Source organism: Plutella xylostella, chromosome 16 (assembly GCF_932276165.1).
Source record: "Plutella xylostella chromosome 16, ilPluXylo3.1, whole genome shotgun sequence".
In the NCBI taxonomy this organism is placed as follows: domain Eukaryota; kingdom Metazoa; phylum Arthropoda; class Insecta; order Lepidoptera; family Plutellidae; genus Plutella; species Plutella xylostella.
The window spans coordinates 8675360-8696105 of NC_063996.1; the positions used below are offsets into that span (position 1 = coordinate 8675360).

At 37.1% G+C, this 20746-nt stretch overlaps 1 protein-coding gene across 1 annotated transcript in view; it reads left to right on the forward strand.

Moving 5' to 3' along the window:
* The window catches only part of LOC105385005, a 149194-nt gene that overhangs the window by 78598 nt on the left and 49850 nt on the right, over positions 1–20746 (forward strand). The window contains exon 2 of the mRNA XM_048626150.1: positions 14902–15053. Coding sequence (XP_048482107.1) covers positions 14902–15053 — 152 coding nt within the window. The remainder of the gene's footprint in view (positions 1–14901; positions 15054–20746) is intronic.

The window sequence follows — 20746 nt, forward strand, 5'->3', positions numbered from 1 at the left end:
GTAGCCGCATTGGATCGGGAGAAGTGGAAAATTAAAGGGGAGGTCTTTGCCCAGCAGTGGGAAAACACATAGACTAATAAAAAAAAATAAAAAAAAGGCCTAATTTTTCATAATTTTTAATAAAAGTTATCTGAGGAATAATTCTGATGCTGTCGCGTCTGAATACAGTGACAGCAACCATTTTATTCGACAGATAACATTTATCTGACATTTGAAAATAAGTAGCTTTAAAAACTAATAAATGACAAATAAAATGTGTTGATTTGTCAGCTAACAAAGAATTCATTTATTTATTTATTTATTAATGAAGCATGGAAAACCAACAGCATGGAATTATAGAACTAGGAATAGTTAAATTAATAGTAACAAACATGCCAGTTAAAGGTTTTCACATATAGAAACCTTATACTTTACTTAAAATTTACGATTAGCATCACAGTGAGCTAACAAATTTATTAATAATGTGGTCCTTAATTGAGCTATAACTACTATAAAATAGATCAACACCGGTATTGCTACATAGACGGTTGTATGTTTCGGCAGCTCTAATCACAAAAGTGTTGTCGAAGGCCTTGCTATAGTCCGTATATATAACATCAACCTGGTTACGAGTATCCATCTTCTCCGTAAGGTAGTCGTTGAACAGACAAAGGTTGGACACTGTGGAGCGGCCTTTCAGGAAGCCATGCTGGGATGGGCTAAATGAGTATTTAAGGCTAGGGTATAGCTGATCGTGGATGAGACGCTCAAAGATTTTAGCTAAGAGACAGAGTTTGGAGATAGGCCTGTAATTTTCAACCTTATTTTTAGTGTTCTTTTTGTGAATAGGAGAGATAAATGCACGTTTCCAAATAAGTGGCATTACACCCTCTGTTAAAATTTTACGAAAGAGTAATGTGACAGGCAGAGATAATTAAGAAAGATACAAGTAAGATAGCGGGCAATTCATCAGGACCTGCAGATTTGCATAGGTCCAGAGAGCGTAGAAGTTGTTCAACTGCATGGGAAGAAATGTCGATGCATGAGATGTCACCGATAGTAGGCTTGTCTGCGTTGTCCGCGATTGGGCAATCGTTACTAGTATTACAACTCAGGAAAGTTGAGTGGAAGAACGAGGCAAAAAGTTCGCTAATACCATGGCCAGAGTCACTAAACTTATCACCATATGTCATAGTAGAAGGGTATGTGCAATTGGATCTTATGCTTTTGACATATGACCAAAATGCCTTTGGGTTATTGTTAACAGACTCCTCTATTTTTGATATGTATCTAGAATAACATATTCGCTCAGTTTCGATAGCTCTGGCACGAACTGTTTTAAATGACTGAAGGTCAGATATGTTACCGTAAACTTTATATTTCCTATGGTACTTTAGTTTTTCTTTTAAAATTTTGATTAGTGCGGGACTATACCACGGTGGGTCCCTATCGAGTGAAGGATTACGGGTCGGTACATATTGGTCGCGAAATGAATAAATTTTCTGATAGAATATCTCAAGAGCAGTCTCAGCGTCCACCTTCAGAAACTCACTCTCCCAGTTTACACTACCAATGCATTGTCTTATCTGCGGGAAGTCGGCACGAGAGTAGGCGAAAACTTTACGAGCTTTAGTAGGTAGAAACGGACCAACTTCGATGGGGTAATTAACTAGGAGCGCTCGGTGGTACGGATCCTCGGGTACCAGTGGGTCAGAGCACTCCAGAACCACTGTGTGATCCTGAGCAAATATTAAATCTAGGATACGCCCAAAGTTGTTAGTTATGCTGTTATACTGACGAAGGTTATTGAAGTTCATTGAATCAATGAGAGTAAGTGCATTATCCCCGCACAAATCAGTTGCACGTAGCCCATCGCTATCAGGAACCCACGTGATTGAGCTCATATTAAAATCACCCAATAGCAGAAACTTGTCTCGGGTAAATGTGTTCATTAAAAACGTTAGTTCATCGGTGAAATTAGATAATTGAGTGGAAAAGCTGTTACCATGATTCTGATTGCAAAGATATAAAATACAAATATGGAGTTTGCAATGAGGAAAAGATACGGTTACCCAGAGATCCTCGGCAGAGGACCGCCAGGACAAGTTGGAGCTAGCGTGGAGTTCACGTTTGACAGCTATCAACACTCCGCCACCGAGTGACTGGCCTGTGGCTGCGTAGTCACGGTCCCTGCGCCACACTAAATACCTACTGTCGAATAATTCAGCATCATTAATACTGTCTAAAAGCCATGTTTCTGATATTGTAATTACATCGTAATTATTAAGCAGTACATTACGTAAGAATATATTAGTCTTCGTCCGGCATACGCTTCATCCGTCCGGCTTCATCCTGCATACAAAGTATAGATACCTAGATGCGTGTATACAACCCAACTTGTACTGCACTGCAATAAACAACTAATCACCAGATTTCGCTCAAAGAAGGTCGCGCAAGGCCACACTACAATTAGCCTCCATGCTGGTATCGCAGCTACAATGAGCTCCAACTCATCAGAGATATCACACGAGAGAGATAAGCTAGGGGCCTACTCTGACATTGAGGGCATAGTACATGATAAATTTTAAACGCGCATTCGACACCCGTTAAGGCCTTGGTCTCCTATTTACGCCGCAGGTCGCGTCCAGCGTCACGCCGTAGGCCGCGTCACGATGCTCACTATAGAAATGTACTGATGCGGTCTCCCTCACACGCCGACGTTGGCGCGTAGATGTAGTGAGTATCGTGACGCGGCCTACGGCGGTGACACTTGACGCGACCTACGGAGTAAATAGGAGACCCGGGCCTAAGAACGCGCTACGTCACTGGACTACGAACTGCCAGACGCTGATGATTGTAATAATATTACCTAATGATAATAAAAATCTTTATTCAGGATAAAACGGTTTACAATAGTTTAAAATTAAACTATAAACAAAGCATATGGGAGGTGTCTGCTACCATAGCTAGGCTCAAAATAAACCTGTGTTTATGGGACGCAGGCCCGTTCCTCTTCAGAAGTGAAAAGGAAAAGTAGTGGTTACAATTCAAGAGAGTTTAACAATATATAAGTAACTTTCAATAAAAATACAATAAAATAAAATAAAAAAAAGATATGAAGTAAGGCTGAAACTAACATGCAATAAAAGATGGATTGCAGTGGTAGTGCAATACGGACATGTGTAAGTGTGTGTGTGTATGTATGTGTGTGTGTGCGTGTAGGTATATAGAAATTATATTGCGTTTTGCATTGATGATAAAAACGCGCGCTTGAAGCGATATCAGTACCACATCTACTTAACGTGCTAATATAAGAGCACAGTCTTCCACTGAAGTACCAGCGCGGTGTCCTTTGAGCGAGCCAAAGGTGCCGCATCGCATTAGCTGTGTGGACACCTTTTTTGACGATGACAGCAAATTTATATTAGTTTCTTTCTTTATTAAGTAATGTATAAATTTTGCTTCCTTTCTTAAAATAAAGTTGTTTCTTTCTTTCTTTCTATCGCTGTATGAATCGATCTTTCTGATTCTTACTTTGACAATAATTGCAAAATGTGAGTAAAAATTATTCACCTACGTTTTTTTATTTATAAGTCAAAGTCAAAGTCAAAGTCAAAATTTTTTATTCATCGTACAAATATAAAATTTTCTGATGAACGTCAATTTTTACAAATTACTCTCCGTTCGGATAAGGGGGGGCTCTTTCTGTCTAAGGAGAAGAACGGAGGCAAGAAACTCCTGAGCCATCTTTTCAAAAAAAGACTTAAAACTAGTTGGTATACAATATAAGCTTAATAATAATTATTATAATAATATGAGCAGAGCTAACTACTTATCACAGCCATGCATTAACGTCCTCTAAGTAATCATCAATTTTATAATAAGCTTTTTTACTGAGTTTCTCTTTAATGTAACACTTAAACTTATTCTCTGGCATTTGAGCAACTTCTGTTGGAAGCTTATTATAAAATCTAATACAGTACCCTAAAAACGATTTATTAACTTTCGCCAGACGCATCGCTGGAAAAGCCAGCTTATGCTTGTTCCTAGTATTAATGTCATGATTACTGCCAATTGTATCAAAAGTTGAAATATTCTTTCGTACATACATTAAATTGGAAAAAATGAACTGACATGGAACTGTAAGGATGTTAATTTCTTTAAATAGTTCTCTCAATGAATCCCTGGAACCAAGTTTGTATATAGAGCGGATGGCTCTTTTCTGTAATACAAATATAGTTTCAATATCGGCGGCTCTACCCCAAAGCAAAATGCCATACGACAATAAGCTGTGGAAATAACTAAAGTAAACTAATCTGGCGGTTTCAACGTCGGTCAGTTGTCTAATTTTCCGTACAGCAAAAGCTGCCGAGCTCAACCTTCCAGCCAATTTGGCAATGTGAGGTCCCCATTGTAACTTTGAATCTATAGTCATACCAAGAAAGACAGTATCATTAACTAGGTCCAATTTATTCCCATCTAGAATAATGTTAGTATCGCATTGTCTAACATTCGGCAGTGTAAATTTAATACATTTCGTTTTCTTAGAATTCAATAAAAGATTATTTACGGTAAACCAATCGTGTATGTCAGATAGAATAGAATTAATTTCATAAAAATTATTTTCACTTCTTTTAACTTTAAAAAGCAAAGAAGTATCGTCAGCAAATAAAACTATATTAGTCAATTTTTCAACCATAAAAGGCAAGTCATTAATATAAATCAGGAATAAAAATGGTCCTAGAATAGATCCTTGAGGGACGCCTATCTTTACATGAGCCCCCTGTGATTTAGTATTGTTAATATCAACCCTTTGTTGCCTCTTGTCTAAATATGAAACTATCAAATCTAAAGCCTTTCCTCCTATTCCATAGTATCTCAGTTTCGAAATTAAAGTCTGATGGTCTACACAATCAAACGCCTTCGACAGATCACAGAAGACTCCAATAGCATCGTGATGGTCTTCCCAGGCGTCAAATATGTGCTTAATTAACGCAGTACCGGCATCGGTTGTTGATTTTCCTTTTGTAAAACCATACTGCTGGCTATGAAACAATCGAGCTTCATTGAAATGCAAAAGCATCTGATTGAGTATGACCCTCTCAAATATTTTACTCAAAACTGGAAGAACCGAGACAGGCCTAAAATTTGCAGGGTCCTCCATATCCCCACTCTTGAACAGAGGTATAATTTTACTCAATTTCATAAGATCTGGGAACACACCTTCAGCGATACATTTATTAAAAATGTTAGCCAAAATTGGGGCGATTTTATTAATAATAGAAAGAACAAATTTAACTGACATTCCCCACAAGTCTTCAGTTTTCTTCATATTTAAGGACTTAAATGTTTTTATAATAGTTAATGTATTAATATATCTGAATTTAAATTCCTTATCGGTTGAAGGTGCGTTCTCCTTCATCAGGGTTTCAGCTAATGTAGCTGAAGAATCTAGGTTGCAAGTAGTCTCTAAAGGAATGTTCGTAAAAAACTCTTCAAAGACTCTCGCCACCTCGTCATTTGATGTTATTATGTCATTGCCTACCTTTAAAGATAAATTAGTCTCGCGTGTTCGATTCTTCCCCGTTTCGTTATTAATAATATTCCAAATGGCCTTAGATTTGTTAGCCGAGTCTTTAATCTTGTTATTAATAAAAATTGTCTTCGCACAGTGACAGACACATTTGTACATTTTGCTATATTTCTTCACATAAGATTGAAAGTCAGGGCGGAGTATGAATGTTTTCATCTCATACAGATCATATAATGTCGCCCTGCTTTTGCGAATACCATCTGTAGCCCAGTCACAAAATTTAATTTTATTGTCTATCAAAACTTCCTTCGTTTCAAAATTACTCTCAAACTCATCAGCTATTATCTTAAATAAGTTAGTATACATCTCATTAGAATTGCAATCTACTTTAACCTTCGGAAGTTTTTCGTCTAGTTTCTTCAAGTAATTGTCAATTTTCTTTGTAGTAATCGGTCTGCATCTCACCTTAGTTTTATTTGTCTTGTCAGTGTTTACTAAGGTAATGGTCTGCCCACTGTGGTCCGACCTCAGACAATTTATCACACTACTGTCTTTAAACTCACAGTTACAGAATATGTTATCTAGACAAGTGGCCGACGTGGATGTAATTCTAGTTGGTTCCAGAAAGACATTAAAAAGATTAAATGATTTAAAAAGTAACAGTAATTTCGACCTATTAGGAGAGTCACCTAATAGGTCAACATTAAAGTCACCACACACTATTACTTCCTTTTTACTATTGGAAGCTAACCTTAGAACATCCTCCATGACAGTCTCAAAGGTAATGAAATCACCAGTAGGTGGCCTGTAGGTACATACTATTATATACTTGTTTAGCTCTGCACATGAAATTTCTATATGGTGTTTAACAGAAAGAGCAACTATGTCCTTTCGTTCTTTACATTTACAATTTTCTTTAAGAAATATAAGTGACCCGCCATGCTCGTTGCACTTTCTGTTAAAACAGCTTATAAGTTTGTAATTTTTCAATTGGAACATCATTTTATTTTCGTCTAACCAATGTTCTGTGATACATAAACAATCAATGTTAAATTTTTCCGAAAATAGTTCTATTTCTAACAATTTAGAAGAAAGACTCTGAATATTCTGATGTACCACTTTAAATTCATTCTTAAATGTCTTGTTCTTTAATAGTTTTGAGCCGAGAGAGCAGTGAACTGAATCAATCTTTATATCAACGCTATGATGCTCTCCCGTTGTCTGAGAATCTAATTTAAATCTACTGTACTATTACTATTATCAGTATTACTACTGACGGTGTCAATAGGGACACAAGTTTTCTTCGTTATAATGCTTATAACTGAGTTAATAAGATGAGCTACTTCTGTAGCTAGACGTCGTTTCTGATTTGAGGACAAAAATAAACTGTCCCAAGTCAACTTAAAATTATCTACGTACAAATTAGTATCAAAGAAATTGATACAATCAGATTTACAACATGCATTGTACATTGTTTTATTTAGGCTACATGTCATATAATTGCATTTGTCAGGCAGTGTGCATGAGTAAGGAAATGCACAAACAAATACATGTTTTGTAGGAAGGCCTTCTAATATAGCAAAACTTCTATGTATGTCAGACTTTGACACCCCTAAACTATTTCCCACCATAATAAATATAGTTGTTTTGTCAGTGTGTGACCTCTCTGAAATCAATTCAACTATTTGTCCGAATGTAAGTTCTGGGTAACAATAATTAACAACTTTTCCATTTACATGATTACCCAACATGTGCCCGAAATCCTTGCCAAGCCTATCGGAATATACAACTGTGGTGTAATCCTCGCTTGAATTGCTACTACTTGTAGTAAGCCTTGTCAAGGAAGTGGGTGACATCTTAGGTAACTGCTTATTACCTACTATTCTACTAGCTGCCTGAGCATAGGTGGGTTTCCTATGTAATTTCTTAGTGGAGGCCTGAAAAACATCTGCTGCCGCCGATCCGCCGGATGGCGCGGCCGTCGGGAGGCTGGTGGTGGCCGCCAGGAGTCTGGTGGTGGCCCTCGGGAGGATGGTGGTGGTCCCCGAGAGTCCGGTGGTGGTCCTCGAGAGACCAGTGGTGAGTCCAGTGGTGGCCAACGGGATGCTGGTGGTGGCCGCCAGGAGTCTGGTGGTGGCCCTCGGGAGGATGGTGGTGGTCCCCGAGAGTCCGGTGGTGGTCCTCGAGAGACCAGTGGTGAGTTCAGTGGTGGCCAACGGGATGCTATTTGTGGCCTCCGAGGTGGTGGTGGTGGCCTCCGGAGATGCGGTGGAGGCTTCAGCAGGTGAAGACTTCTCCGGCAGCATCTCAACCCGAACTAAGCCCACACTTCTCAGCACCAGCAGCTGGTTTTCATACTCCACAGTTCTCTGGTCTAGGGCAGACTTCAATGTGGCCAGCCTAGACTGTAGCATAGCCATGTTGAACTGGCACTCTTGGTTGTTGTCTGCGAGTTTCTGGTTGTAGTCCGACATCTCTTCTTCGTATTTATTCACAAGTAGTTGTAGTCTCACTCTATCCTTTTTCAATGGAAGGTACGTCTTATGCTGTTTCAGTGCTCGCTCAGACTTCCTAATATATTTATTTATTTTAATATATTTTTTAAGCCTGTTTGCACCTTTGATATTGATTGATTTTCTTGGAGTGGTGAGGTCTATTGTTGGCATAGGGGTGTGATGTAGGGTGACTAATTCATCGTACAATGCCATTGTCTTATTTGTTTCTTCGCTTGCATGTGCTTCATTTATTTGCTGGATTTCTGTATGTGCTTCAGCCAGTTGATGCTCCAGGCTGCAGATCTTTGTCAAGGCAGCTTCATATAAATCCTGACACTCTGTGTTTGATCTCAGTACAATCTCCAGCTCATCACATCTGCCTTGTAAGTCTTGGTATTGGATGTCCATTTGAGCGATGACATTCTTTAAGTCGGTGTTCTTTTTCAAAAGGAAATCAAATTCCTTTTCGTTGTCCTCCCGCTCTGCCATCAGTTGGCTTGAGAGGTCACGAGACGCCTTGAGATCCTCCAAAGCTGTCCTCAGCTGGATCTCCAGGTCACGGCTCTGCACCTTCCGGGTCATCATCCTCGACATCTCTGAAAACCAACCGGGGTTACCCGTTAGTATCTTGATAGGTAGAACCGAGAAGATGATTATCCAAGACACAAAATAACCCTCTTTAGGTATAACTTGATCAAACCAGATACCAATAGGTTATAATAATTATTAAGTAAGTATATTGTAAGTCTATGCAAAAATGATCAAATGGTAACTTATTTGTTAGTTATCATAAACAATGTAGTCATGAACACAAACTATAGGTGGGGAGGGAGTAATATGCATAATATGTTACTTAAATGAATAGGTACTCAGTGTTATTATTGACTTATTAGAATTATGTAAACTTTAAGCCAAAAAACAATCACTTGATCATTATTCAATGAAGTACTAATAGCAATTAAGTAGGTGGGACTATGATATAGTAAGAATAGGGAATAAGGGATACAAAAGCTAATAGAAAGTTTGAAAATTAGAAATGAAAACAACAAAGTTTGAAAATGACAAAGTCTAAAAGTGGGTTAAGGAAGTGTGAAAAACATTTCACGTATGCAGCAAACTAATGAATAATGATTAAATAATTTAGTGTTTATGATTTTAAATGAGTAATACTAGTAAAAATATGTAATTTTAACAATACTCCCCTGATAGATATCCGTTGGCAAATTCGAACTTTGACAGGTGCCGCTGCTTCAAATATCCGAGTCCCGTAAGTGTTTTATTTCAGGGTTTGAAGGCTTGTCTTCATTTGCACAGCTGTATAACACTATATTCTTTAAGTTAACACTAGTTTTATACGTAATTAGACATTAAATTTAGTAATATTAAAATAAATTTAATCAGCTGTTTTTTTGACACCCGGTTCGTAGGGTTGCCAGGGAGAAATCCAGAAGAGAATATATGAAAGAAGCAACGGCAACGTCATTAATAAAATTCCGTTCTTTATACTCTTTCAGTATTGCCTTTTGCTTTCGCTGTGTTGTGTACTCTCTTGTACCATTTTATTATAGCCCTTGGGTATTATGAGCTGTTTACCTCCTTTAATATAGTTTATAGTTTAATAGAATTTCCTATTCAAATATGTACACTTTTTGCTATTCACTATTAAGGTTTTATAATCTTTCGTAAATTTTTTTTTGTAGAGGATAATCCTTAAAAACATCATAATATTCACCTGAATCGAGTCTTTTCTGCGGAAAAAAACTATTTCAAACATCCTGTACATTCATAATATTTTACCTATGTCTAACCCATTTTTAATACAGTACGATGAACTGATGAACAGAAGGATTACTCTATTCTCTCTGATGAAAAAGTAACAAACGAGAGCTGTCTGCAATCGACACGTTTATTTTTAACCGACATCGAAAAAGGAGGAGGTTCTCAATTCGTCTGTATGTATGTTTTTTTTTTATAAATAAATAAATAAATAAATCTTTTATTAATCCCATAAAAAGTGCACAGTATACATGATACCCCAAACAACACAGTTGTTTCTCGGGGTTAATTAACGCTCCTTAATTCACAAAATTTTAGGTAGGTACTTATATCATGTTAACACTTATAAATAGTACTTAGCAACACTAAGATTAAGATCTAAATTTGCAAAAAATGGTTTTTTAGCGCAGTGTTTCTAGCTCTGATTTTATTTGGCATAACATCTTTTGTTAAAGTTGACATCACATTAAATATTTTAGGCACAACATATTCTTTAGTTCGATTACCATAAACATTATTAACTTTAGGTACAAACAACCGTCCCTCTGTTACTTTCCTCGTATTAATTTTGGATTTAGGTTTAGATTTAAAAGTGTCCTGCCAATACTCAGCCTTAGCAACTTCAAAGGAGTATTTTTTATCAACAGGTAGAATTTTACATTGTTTAAACAAACACGTGTTTTTGTCCTCCTTATTGTTACCTAATAGAATCTTTAGAAATCGTCGTTGTATATCTTTAATTTTATTTATATAGGTTTTAAAAGAACTACCGTACGTTGTTATTCCATAAGTTATTAAAGATTCTACCAGGGCAAAATACAGGCAATAAAGGACAGAACGTGGAACTGAGTACTTTAACTTGTGGAATTTTACTAACAGAATTCTAAGCTTATCTATTAAACAGTTAATATGTTTTTTCCAATGAAAGTTATTCTCAATAATAATACCGAGATATTTAGAGTCAGTCACCTGTTGTATAGCTTGTTTAGGTATGTTCACCGATTACTCCGCCATTTATGGACCGATTTTGAAAATTCTTTTTTGGTGTATTTGGTTAAGTTATAACGAGATAGAATCGTGGCTCGCGCAGCAGCGGTCCGCAACTTGGTTTATCGTTATACATATAGAGTAACCCCTCAGAGTCTGGGAGTGTTTCGACAAACACTCGCTCTGACGATGACTCGGCAGTTTCACTACCACCGGCATATTCTGGACAATGAAGCAGCTGCTATGCTATCAAGATATACTGGTGTAGTGGTATTCGAAGATTCTGAAATTCTTTGATTAAAAAATTTGCCTTTCGTAGATCTAATTTTTCAATGGTAGGTATTAAGGGCGCCTTCAAATTAGTCGCTAATTGTCGCGCGGCTGCAGCGCTGCAGCAGCGCTGCAGCCGCGCGACAATTAGCGACTAATTTGAAGGCGCCCTAATAGTTTTACATGACAAAACATCATTGGGATAAAAAAAAAGTTTTTAGGGTGCTTCAAAAGTATACTAAGTCCATAAGGGTAAGGCTGAGATAAATGTAGTTGTAGACTATACAGGCAGTACAAAAAACAAACCATTTTGACTATATCAATTAGGTATTTATAGCTGTCCAGAATACTCCAGATCACGAGTGCTTATAATATGACCCAGTTGTCTCTGACTGATGAACTTTGCACTGCAGGTGAAGAGCTGTCGACGTGGATATTGCTGGTTGATAGGCTGCAGCTTTTACAATAAGAGTATACTCGGATATGTCGACGGCTCTAGGGTTTTCCCTAAAAATCACAAAAGTCCTCTGTTCAAGTATACAATACAAGGGACTGAACTTTGTTTAATTTGTTTTAAAGATACAAATTTGGCAAAAACTTAAATCATCTGAGAAATTTTTAAGTATTGTATTGGATAAGGTATTATAGGGTTCACTTGACTGGAAATTTTCCTTTCCTTTCTCTATCACCCATTTAAAGACTACATACGTCGACTTAGCAATCATCCTGTATAGTATACATGAGTGAGATATACCAAGCGTGAGTGTGTATTATTTACGAAACAACTGCACCCCTGTGTTGTCTAAGCGTTGTAAGTCAGCGACACTGATGAAGATTAAAACCTTTTTGCATGGGACCCTCTTTCACCATCTTAAGAGATTAATTGAAATCTTGGTTAATTAGAAGCAGAATGTCTTACAGAAGATGCTTTAGGACAGTGACAGAATATATAAATTAGATGGGAAACCACTTTTGTCACTTCTGGTTTGTAAGGATAGCTTTTTGGTGAATGATTAATTTTGATAAAGATAAGCTGTTGTAGAACACACACCTTCAAACAAAAATAATTCAATATTTAGGAATTAATACACATCGCAATAGGTTTACATCACTCGAAGTGCCAATTTTGCCATAGTGGATTAGAGCATAACCAGGGATTATTGCTCGACTTTTGACACATCTGTCAAGAATTTAATATGGAGATGACGTATAATTGATCAACTTTTTCCTGGTTACGATCTAACCTACTATGGAGAAATTGGAGCTTAAAATTTGCCCCTTTTAACGGATTTCTACAGTTTTTTTCATCATCATCACGACCCATTACGTCCCCACTGCTGGGGCACGGGTCTCCTTCCAATGAAGGAAGGGTTTAGGCTTAGTCCACCACGCTGGCCTAGTGCGGGTTGGTGGACCCCAACACAAGCAAGCTTGTGCTGAGAGAGTTGTCGGGTAAGTGGGCAACCCGACTGTCAGATGTTTTCAAGCCGCCCGAAGGCCTCTGACTAGGCTTAACGACTGCTGCCGAAGCAGCAACCGGGACCCACGGCTTAACGTGCCGTCCGAAGCACGGAAGCGTCCAGAAAAGCACCACTTGAAATTGGTCACCCATCCAATGGCTGACCGTGTCAGTTGTTGCTTAACCTCAGCGATCAGTTACGATCACTGAGGCCCGCTCGACTACGGACGCTTCGCTACAGTTTTTTTACTAACTTTTTTTTAGTTGCGAGGAAAATGTCTTCAAAATCCACAAATGTACATAATAATATGTATAATATTGAATGAGTGAACACAAATATCGGACGGATCTAAATAAACAAATTATTCATACCCTAATATGTTTCCCGGAACTGACCCTACGGGATAAAGGGGTTTCTGTAGGTATAAGAAGTTTATGGTATTTGAATGAATACGTAGGAAGGTTTTTTTATATTTTATACGTGGTTATGTGTGTTGTGACCTACTTTACGTACATCGCAAGTACACAACGTAGACTTAACTAACCTAAACTTATACGTCAATGATAAATTTCCACATGGAGTAGGTCAATAGGTCTTATATTAATACTCCATAAAAATATAAAAACAAAAAAAAACATACAGGTTATTTTTGCCCGATCAAACCGTCACCTTTGCCTCTCAAGTACTAACGACAGATTAAAAAATAAAAACTCGCATCCGGTTTACAAATCTCGATCGCATCTCGCCGAACCAATTAGGTCTCCACTTCCTCGCAGTTGCATCACTGTAGTGATGTGAAAGATTATTCGGCTTTCAGCGTTCGTGGAAAATAGAATAGAATAGAATTTGACTTTATTCATATCACCACAAATAATGAAACATACAAAAAAAATACTTGTAAACTAGGAACAATGAACAATGGCGGCCTTATCGTGAAATCCGACCTCTTTGATTAGGTTTACTTTGATTCCTTTTTCAGCCGTAAATAGTTTGGTTAAATACATGTTGTGTATAGTGAAATATAGGGGCTACCGTAAATAAATTATTCGAGCAGTCACCCAGTGATCACAATATGAATAAAAAAAAGAATGTTTGAAATAAAAAAAACTATGTAGGTACAAGGTACATATTATGATTTCTTAATAGCATCCGCTTTCTTTAAGTCTCTGATCAGCGGATTTTGTTGACATTTGTAGTTAAGTAGGTACATGAAATTGATGTAAAGTCATGATAAGTAAATATTATACAGTAGTAACCAAGCCCTACAATTAATATGCGGCCGAAATATTTTGTGATTTTGTCCCATCATGTCACATCACTACAACCGTAATACTGCGGCTTAGCAAACAAATTAACACTTTGACCCCACGGGGTAACGCTCAAAACTGATTGAGACAGAATCTGAAGCGACATTTTCACGAGGTTTTAATTGGTAACAGATTTATGTAGAGTCCGATGTAATCAAGAAGATTTTTATGAACTTTCTGATTCTTTTTTGTAGTGCATCAGTGTAGAGTATTTTTTGTTTTTTTATATAACTTTATGAAAAAAAATATGCGTATTTTAACATCATTTAGATCTGAGGCAGTAGCTGGTAGTGGATGGATGAGGAAAGCCGAGGACAGAGTGTTCTGGCCTGAAGAATAAATATTGAGCAGTGAATCATTTTATCGGCTTATAAGAGCTAATATTTTTTTTTATCTAAGCTATCTTTAGTACTTATTTACTTATGCATGATACACAGAACTCTAGATTTAAATCTTTCAGTATGTTCTTACCAGTTTCCATAAACTCCTTCCAAAAAAACATTTTCCGAAACTGTGTAAATTCCTGTAAAAATCCCATTTAAGTTAAAAATGCATCGTAGAACCCACAAGTGCACTTATTTGAACAATAAACAAAAAATGCATGAAAAAACAGATGATTGTTAATTATGTGATGATTTTCTGCTTTTATAATAATTAACCCGATTATGGAAGAAAGAATTCCACTCATAAGAATTCAGGTAAGTGATTCAATTAAGTTTAGTTTTTCATATCTAAGAAAATGTGTACTAATAATAATATTTAGGCATTTCTTACATGTGAGATGTGAAATAAAAATAAATGTCTTACCCAGTGACAGTCTTGTACATTACTTACCTTCTCTAGGTTGACTCATATGTTAGTTTCTAGCAGTAAGTCCTGATAGTAAATAAAAATTTTAATTAATTATAAGAATCATACCTAACTACATTAGTATTTCTTACCTTCAATGACAAAGACTTATCCTCAAAATTATTTATCCAAAAAAGATAAATAATAGATAAATTATTTCATCTAAAAAAATATGCTACAAAACCCGCGTACACTCCAACATGCGCTACCTCACTAAACATACACCCATCTCTTTCTCTCCCCAGGCCGAGGAAGGGAACAGCCGCGCGTCAGAGGAGGACAACGATGGCAGCGACCAGAACATATCATCGCGGGTGCTGTCTGCAGCGACATCTAGGGAGGAAGATGAAGACTCAAGCAACAACGCCAGTAGTGAGAGCAAGAGTCCTGGACAAAGGTGGGTCTTTAAGCACATTGTAATAAGAGGGTTATTGGAACATAATGAATAGGTGTTGTACGGGTTTCATAGTTTGTACAATACGTAAAGTTTACGTTTTCTCGCTTATATAGTGGCGCCCCTAGCGGACACTATCATCAAACTTTTAACAGATATCTATAATGTTTCAAGATGACATGTCAGAAACGCAAACTTTTTCATATTCGCAAATTGTAAATCCCGTACAAGACGTAGGTATAAGTAGATCTCAAAATTTAGATCTGTCGAAACGTTTACTTAAAGTGATTAATAGAGTTTAATGATTTTATTGATCTAAATATTGATGATATTGAAGGGCTATGTTAGGCGTGTCCCTGCGAGATAGGATTCGTAATGAAGAAATCCGCAGGAGAACTAAAGTTACCGACATAGCCAAAAAGATTAGCACGCTGAAGTGGCAATGGGCTGGCCACGTAGCCCGCAGAGCCGACGACCGCTGGAGTAGAAAGGTTCTGGAGTGGAGACCCCGTGTCGGCAAACGGCGTGTCGGTCGCCCCCCAACCCGTTGGTCTGATGATCTGCGGAAGGTAGCGGGAAGCCGCTGGATGCAGATGGCGGGTGACCGTTTGGGGTGGCGATCGTTAGGATAGGCCTATGTCCAACAGTGGACTACGGAAGGCTGAGAGAGAGAGAAAAAATATTGATTTCTATCTTAATTTTAAATTAACGGTTTGATAAACGACCTGACTATCAATGTAGAAGCTAATTTGTGAGGATACATGCTCCTACTCTATCCAAGGAAGCTATTCTGAACATTACGCCTTTGAAATCGAATATAAATAGTAGGTCATACTTAAATAATAAAAGTGACCATTTTGCAATTAATTCTCGTGTGTCCCTCAAAACGTGTGCGGTGTAATTCTCACCTATAATTTTTAAGGAAGCTCTACGTTTTAAGTAGGTACAGTCTTAGGCAAAGAAATTTGACCCCTCACAGAAATACAATACTGTCTGAGACGAGTCAGGTTTGTTTGCCCCATAGTGTACTGTACATACCTCTACTGTCATTTAACTATGGAGAAACAAAACATACACTCCCGAGCAATGAAAAAGTTTCAATAGCAGCACTAACTTACTGGAAACATCAAACTTAATGAATCTGCAATATTAAAGTATATATGGGTGGATTTCAACAAGTCCTAAAAAATCTTCATTTCCGTGGACTTTTTTATCTTAAGGTTTTTTATATTAGAAAAACGCTTTTATTAAAGTTTTTGTTAATGTTAGTGTTCTTACTAAATGGGTAGCAGATAAGTTAAAAACTGAATGAGATACGGATGATTAAAAATTTCGTGCCACGGCGATGAAACATGCGTTCACGGCAATGAAACAAGCGTCCACGGCAATGAAACAAAGACCCACGGCAATGAAACAAACTTCCACGGCAATGAAAGAACTGTATAAAATGGAAATGAAAGAATCAATCCACTGCAATTTTTAAAAAAGACTGTGGGAAACGCAAACTTAGACAGGTATGGTATGTATGGCAGAAATATTTGGATAGATATTGGAACCAAAGAAAGAACGACAGTATGTATATAAAAATAAGAATATAGTATGGAATTCTCTAAGTAGCATTGTGGGGTCCGTATTGCGACGTATAAAACAAAATGTTTCATTTCACACTAATAACGTTCACAACATATGATAAACCTTACCTATAACAACTATATTTTCATAAGGTATAATATCCAATTCGTATACTGTTCATTTTATGTAAAATTCATAGAATATACTATAATATGACATAATCTGTGCTGAATTACACAACACCGGCAAAACACCTAGCACCAAAATATAAAGATAGGTGCGGTTAGGTGCACATGTTGGTCAGCTAAGCGTCTCCCTACATAGCGCCAATAATAATAACGCAGTCAAAACTCCTTGCACCAAAACCTAAACATAGAGCGTCTGCCCATGTAGCCCCGCTTCGCTTTTGATGAACATGTGCACTTAACCGCTCCTCCTCGCTTTTCTCGTCATCGCACCTATCTTTAGGTTGTGGTGCTAGAGGTTTTGATGGTGTTGTGTAATTTAACAGATTATGTGATATGATAGAATATTTTATGAACTTTATGCTAAATCATAGTATATTTTAATTGGTATAATAATATGAAATGTACATGTTATCATCATCAGCCTATAATAAATCATCCAATGCTGGACATAGGCCTCTCCCAAGGAGCGCCACAACACTCGGTCCTCGGTCTTCCGAATCCAACCACTACCGGCTACCTGCCTAAGCTTGCATATTTTGACAGCTATGTTGGTAACCTTAGTCCTCTGACGTACAACCTCTTTTCTGATACCATCCATTAGAGAAACCCCAAGCATAGCTCTCTCCATAGCACGCTGAGTGACTTTAAATCGGTGGACCAGTCCCACCATCAGTGTCCACGTATATGCACCATATGTCATAACTGGCAGGGCGCAATGGTTGAAGACTGTTGGATGCGCCTTTCAGCCTTCTTGTCGAAGTTGCTTCTGCCTAGCCGAACAGTCTGCCTCAGGTAGTCATATTATTGCACAACTTCGATAGTTGTCTCACGAACGATCACCGGCTCCGGTTTTGAACATTCTACATGACTTTTGTCTTGCCCAAGTTCATACGGAGGCCTACACGGTGCAAGCAGCATTAAGGCCACTTAGCATCCAGCTGAGTTCCTGCAGAGATGTTTGTTATATTCTATTCTACTATCTGTGGGAGGTGTAAGTACCTGCACCTGGCTCTCTCGAATGGGACCTTTGTGCAATGTGCATATCCCCAAGGTCTAAGCTGCCTTTCTAAGCTTGGACTATTTCCCACCACGCTGGTCCACAGCGGGTTGGTGGGCTCACATATTATCTAGATGTGCTAAATCTATAGGTAGATATGCAGGATTCTTCACGATGTTTTCCTTCACCGTAAGAGTGATGGTATACATTGTATTTAAATTCAAAGGAACACATTGGTACATGTCAGTGCCGGAATTCGCATCCGCATCATTGGCGTGGGAAGCGGGCGCTTACCCGACTGAGCTACCACCGATCTTATTTATACATAACGTTCATTATAATTATGTTGTCATTGTTATTATTAATATAATATTATATATTTCGTTTTTAAACATCGCGATACGCACCCGTTTTAACGCTCTGCAAAATGATAATTTGACTCACTGGTAATTTGACTAGTCCTGTAGGTAATGTCAGTGATCGGTATTACCTGTACTACAGGTAAAAGATGGTAAAGATATGTTACTTTGCCTAATCATACATACCACGGCGATGAAAACATAAGTCATGGAAATGAATAACCTAGCCACGGAAATGAATAACCTAACCACGGCAATGAATACAAATTATTTAACAAGACATGGCAATGAAATTTTTTTCATTGCCGTGGCTTTTTTTTCATTGCCATAGCAAATATTGGCCACGGAAGCCACGGAAATGAAAGCATGGCGATGAAAAACAAGGCATTAAATATAAATAACTAAAAAAGTATTAACTATTCGAAGAAATAAACACTTTATAAGGTAAATATTTTCAAAAAGCTTTCTTTTGAATGCTTGTTCTAGAAGACAAACTTAATTTTATAGAAGTTATATCTATCCACGGCAATGAAAGAAAAATTGTCCAGTCCCAAAAATTTTACTGATTTTCACTATTGCGCAAAAACCCGGGCACCGATGAACCTGCCACGTCTAGCAGTTAGGCGACACTTGTAAGAAACGATTAGCGCACTGAGGGGGGCACCCAAGTTCATAGGTAAAACAATAGCCTTGATCATATTTAGGACACGGCGATGAACAGAAGTTCTGGGACACATAAATTTTCACTTACCGTTCGTTATATTCTTTATATATTTCAATAAATGTATTCCGTGACAATACTTTAACTATTAATGTATCAAATGAAACTAAGTTTAACTATCAATACTCAATTTTTTTTCATCAATGAAGAATAATACAAAACGTGGTTACGTGGGGACAGACACGGCAATGAAAGATTTGGAGGTTTAATGTTTTATTTAAAAATATCCATTACTCCTATTAATACAATATTTAGTGCTACACATAGACAACTATTTCACTTAACCGGAAAAAAATATTAGAACATTATAACTTGGTTTTTTAGTACCGATTTCATTGATGCCACGCAATTTTTGGCCGCGGGAAATTCACCCATATGTTTGTATAAATATACGTTTAATTGCGCACCAAAATATAATACCAACTAAACACGTAAATATTGTGTTCAAATTATAAATTAAAATTGCTATTTAAAAAATATGGTTATTTTGGTGTCGGTATTTTGTGGAACTTTTTAATTGCATGTGAGTGTAATACCGCCAATAGAAATAAAATTTCGTTATTTTCACATGCGGTTTCGACGCATTATCGGCTAAAACAGTAAAACTTGCTAATAATAACAAGTCTATTTGTGTATGAGAATTTGCTATCGAATGAGCTTGATATTTAGTCATAATTGGCTCTATTTCTAAATAGGGAATACTGTTGCTCAAATTGAATAGGATATAGGTAGCCTAGTTTTCAATAGGGACGAGAGATAGAAACTTATTTTGGACAAAAGTACTCGTTTAAATGGGCCACCCTGTATATAGGTACTTATGCACTTTATCCCGGCACTGTACCATAATTATTTTTAGACAACCGTAATTAGGCTAGAACTATATTACTTGCACAAGGTATCAATAAACATGGTATATAATAATGATATAATTATAAGAGTTTTATCGTTTCTACTGGTAGAGATTTTTGAATGAGAAATAAAGAACTTCTGTAAGTTCATCGACGAGTCAACGATGTGTGTTTTCTTCGAAAAGTGATCGACTTGTTACTTGACTGTCAAACAACCCGTTACAAACATATTAAAGTTGCATATGCATAAGTATAGCTATACATTTTTGTACACTCAAATTGCCTATTCATGTATTATCTCAATCAAACATTGGCGATTTGTTAAGTACTTTGACAAGATACAAAAGTGTATAGCTACTTATGCAGCTGACCGTACTACTGTATAATAATACCGACCAACTTTTGGCCACAGCCGTTTGCATATCAATAGGAGCGTTTTACACCCTCGAGAAGAGAGAAAGTTGAAGCAAGAGATAAAAACTCGAAAGTAAGAGAATTTGCATAGGAAGACTCCCTGAACAATAATTAATGGTTCAAACTTAGGCGCTCACTTGAAGCTTAAAGAAAGCAATTACACTGAAATTAAGTGCTTTAATTGTTTAACCGAAACAATTAAAGCATTTATTTATTTAGTATCTTTTAAGCACCCTCGAAAAAGGGGTACTATAAGTTTAAGGTTTCTGTGTATCTGTCGGGTAGCGTAGCAAACTAACGGCTTAACCGATTTCTGTTTTGTTTTTTAAGGTGATTGGTAATGTCTTACCCTGGGTGTTAGCCATAACTTTAAACTTTTTCATACGTGAGAGTATTACTGGGAGCAATCATGTTTCAATTTGCACCAAGGTTAACATAATATATTTGCTTTGCAGCAGTCGGTTAAGAACTGCTCGTGAACCAGTGGGCTATATTAATCGGTTGTTCACTTTTTTATTTTTATACCGCGGAGCCAATTTGAGAATACATAATATGTATACATAGTGTATATTATATACTGCTAATCGATATGGTATT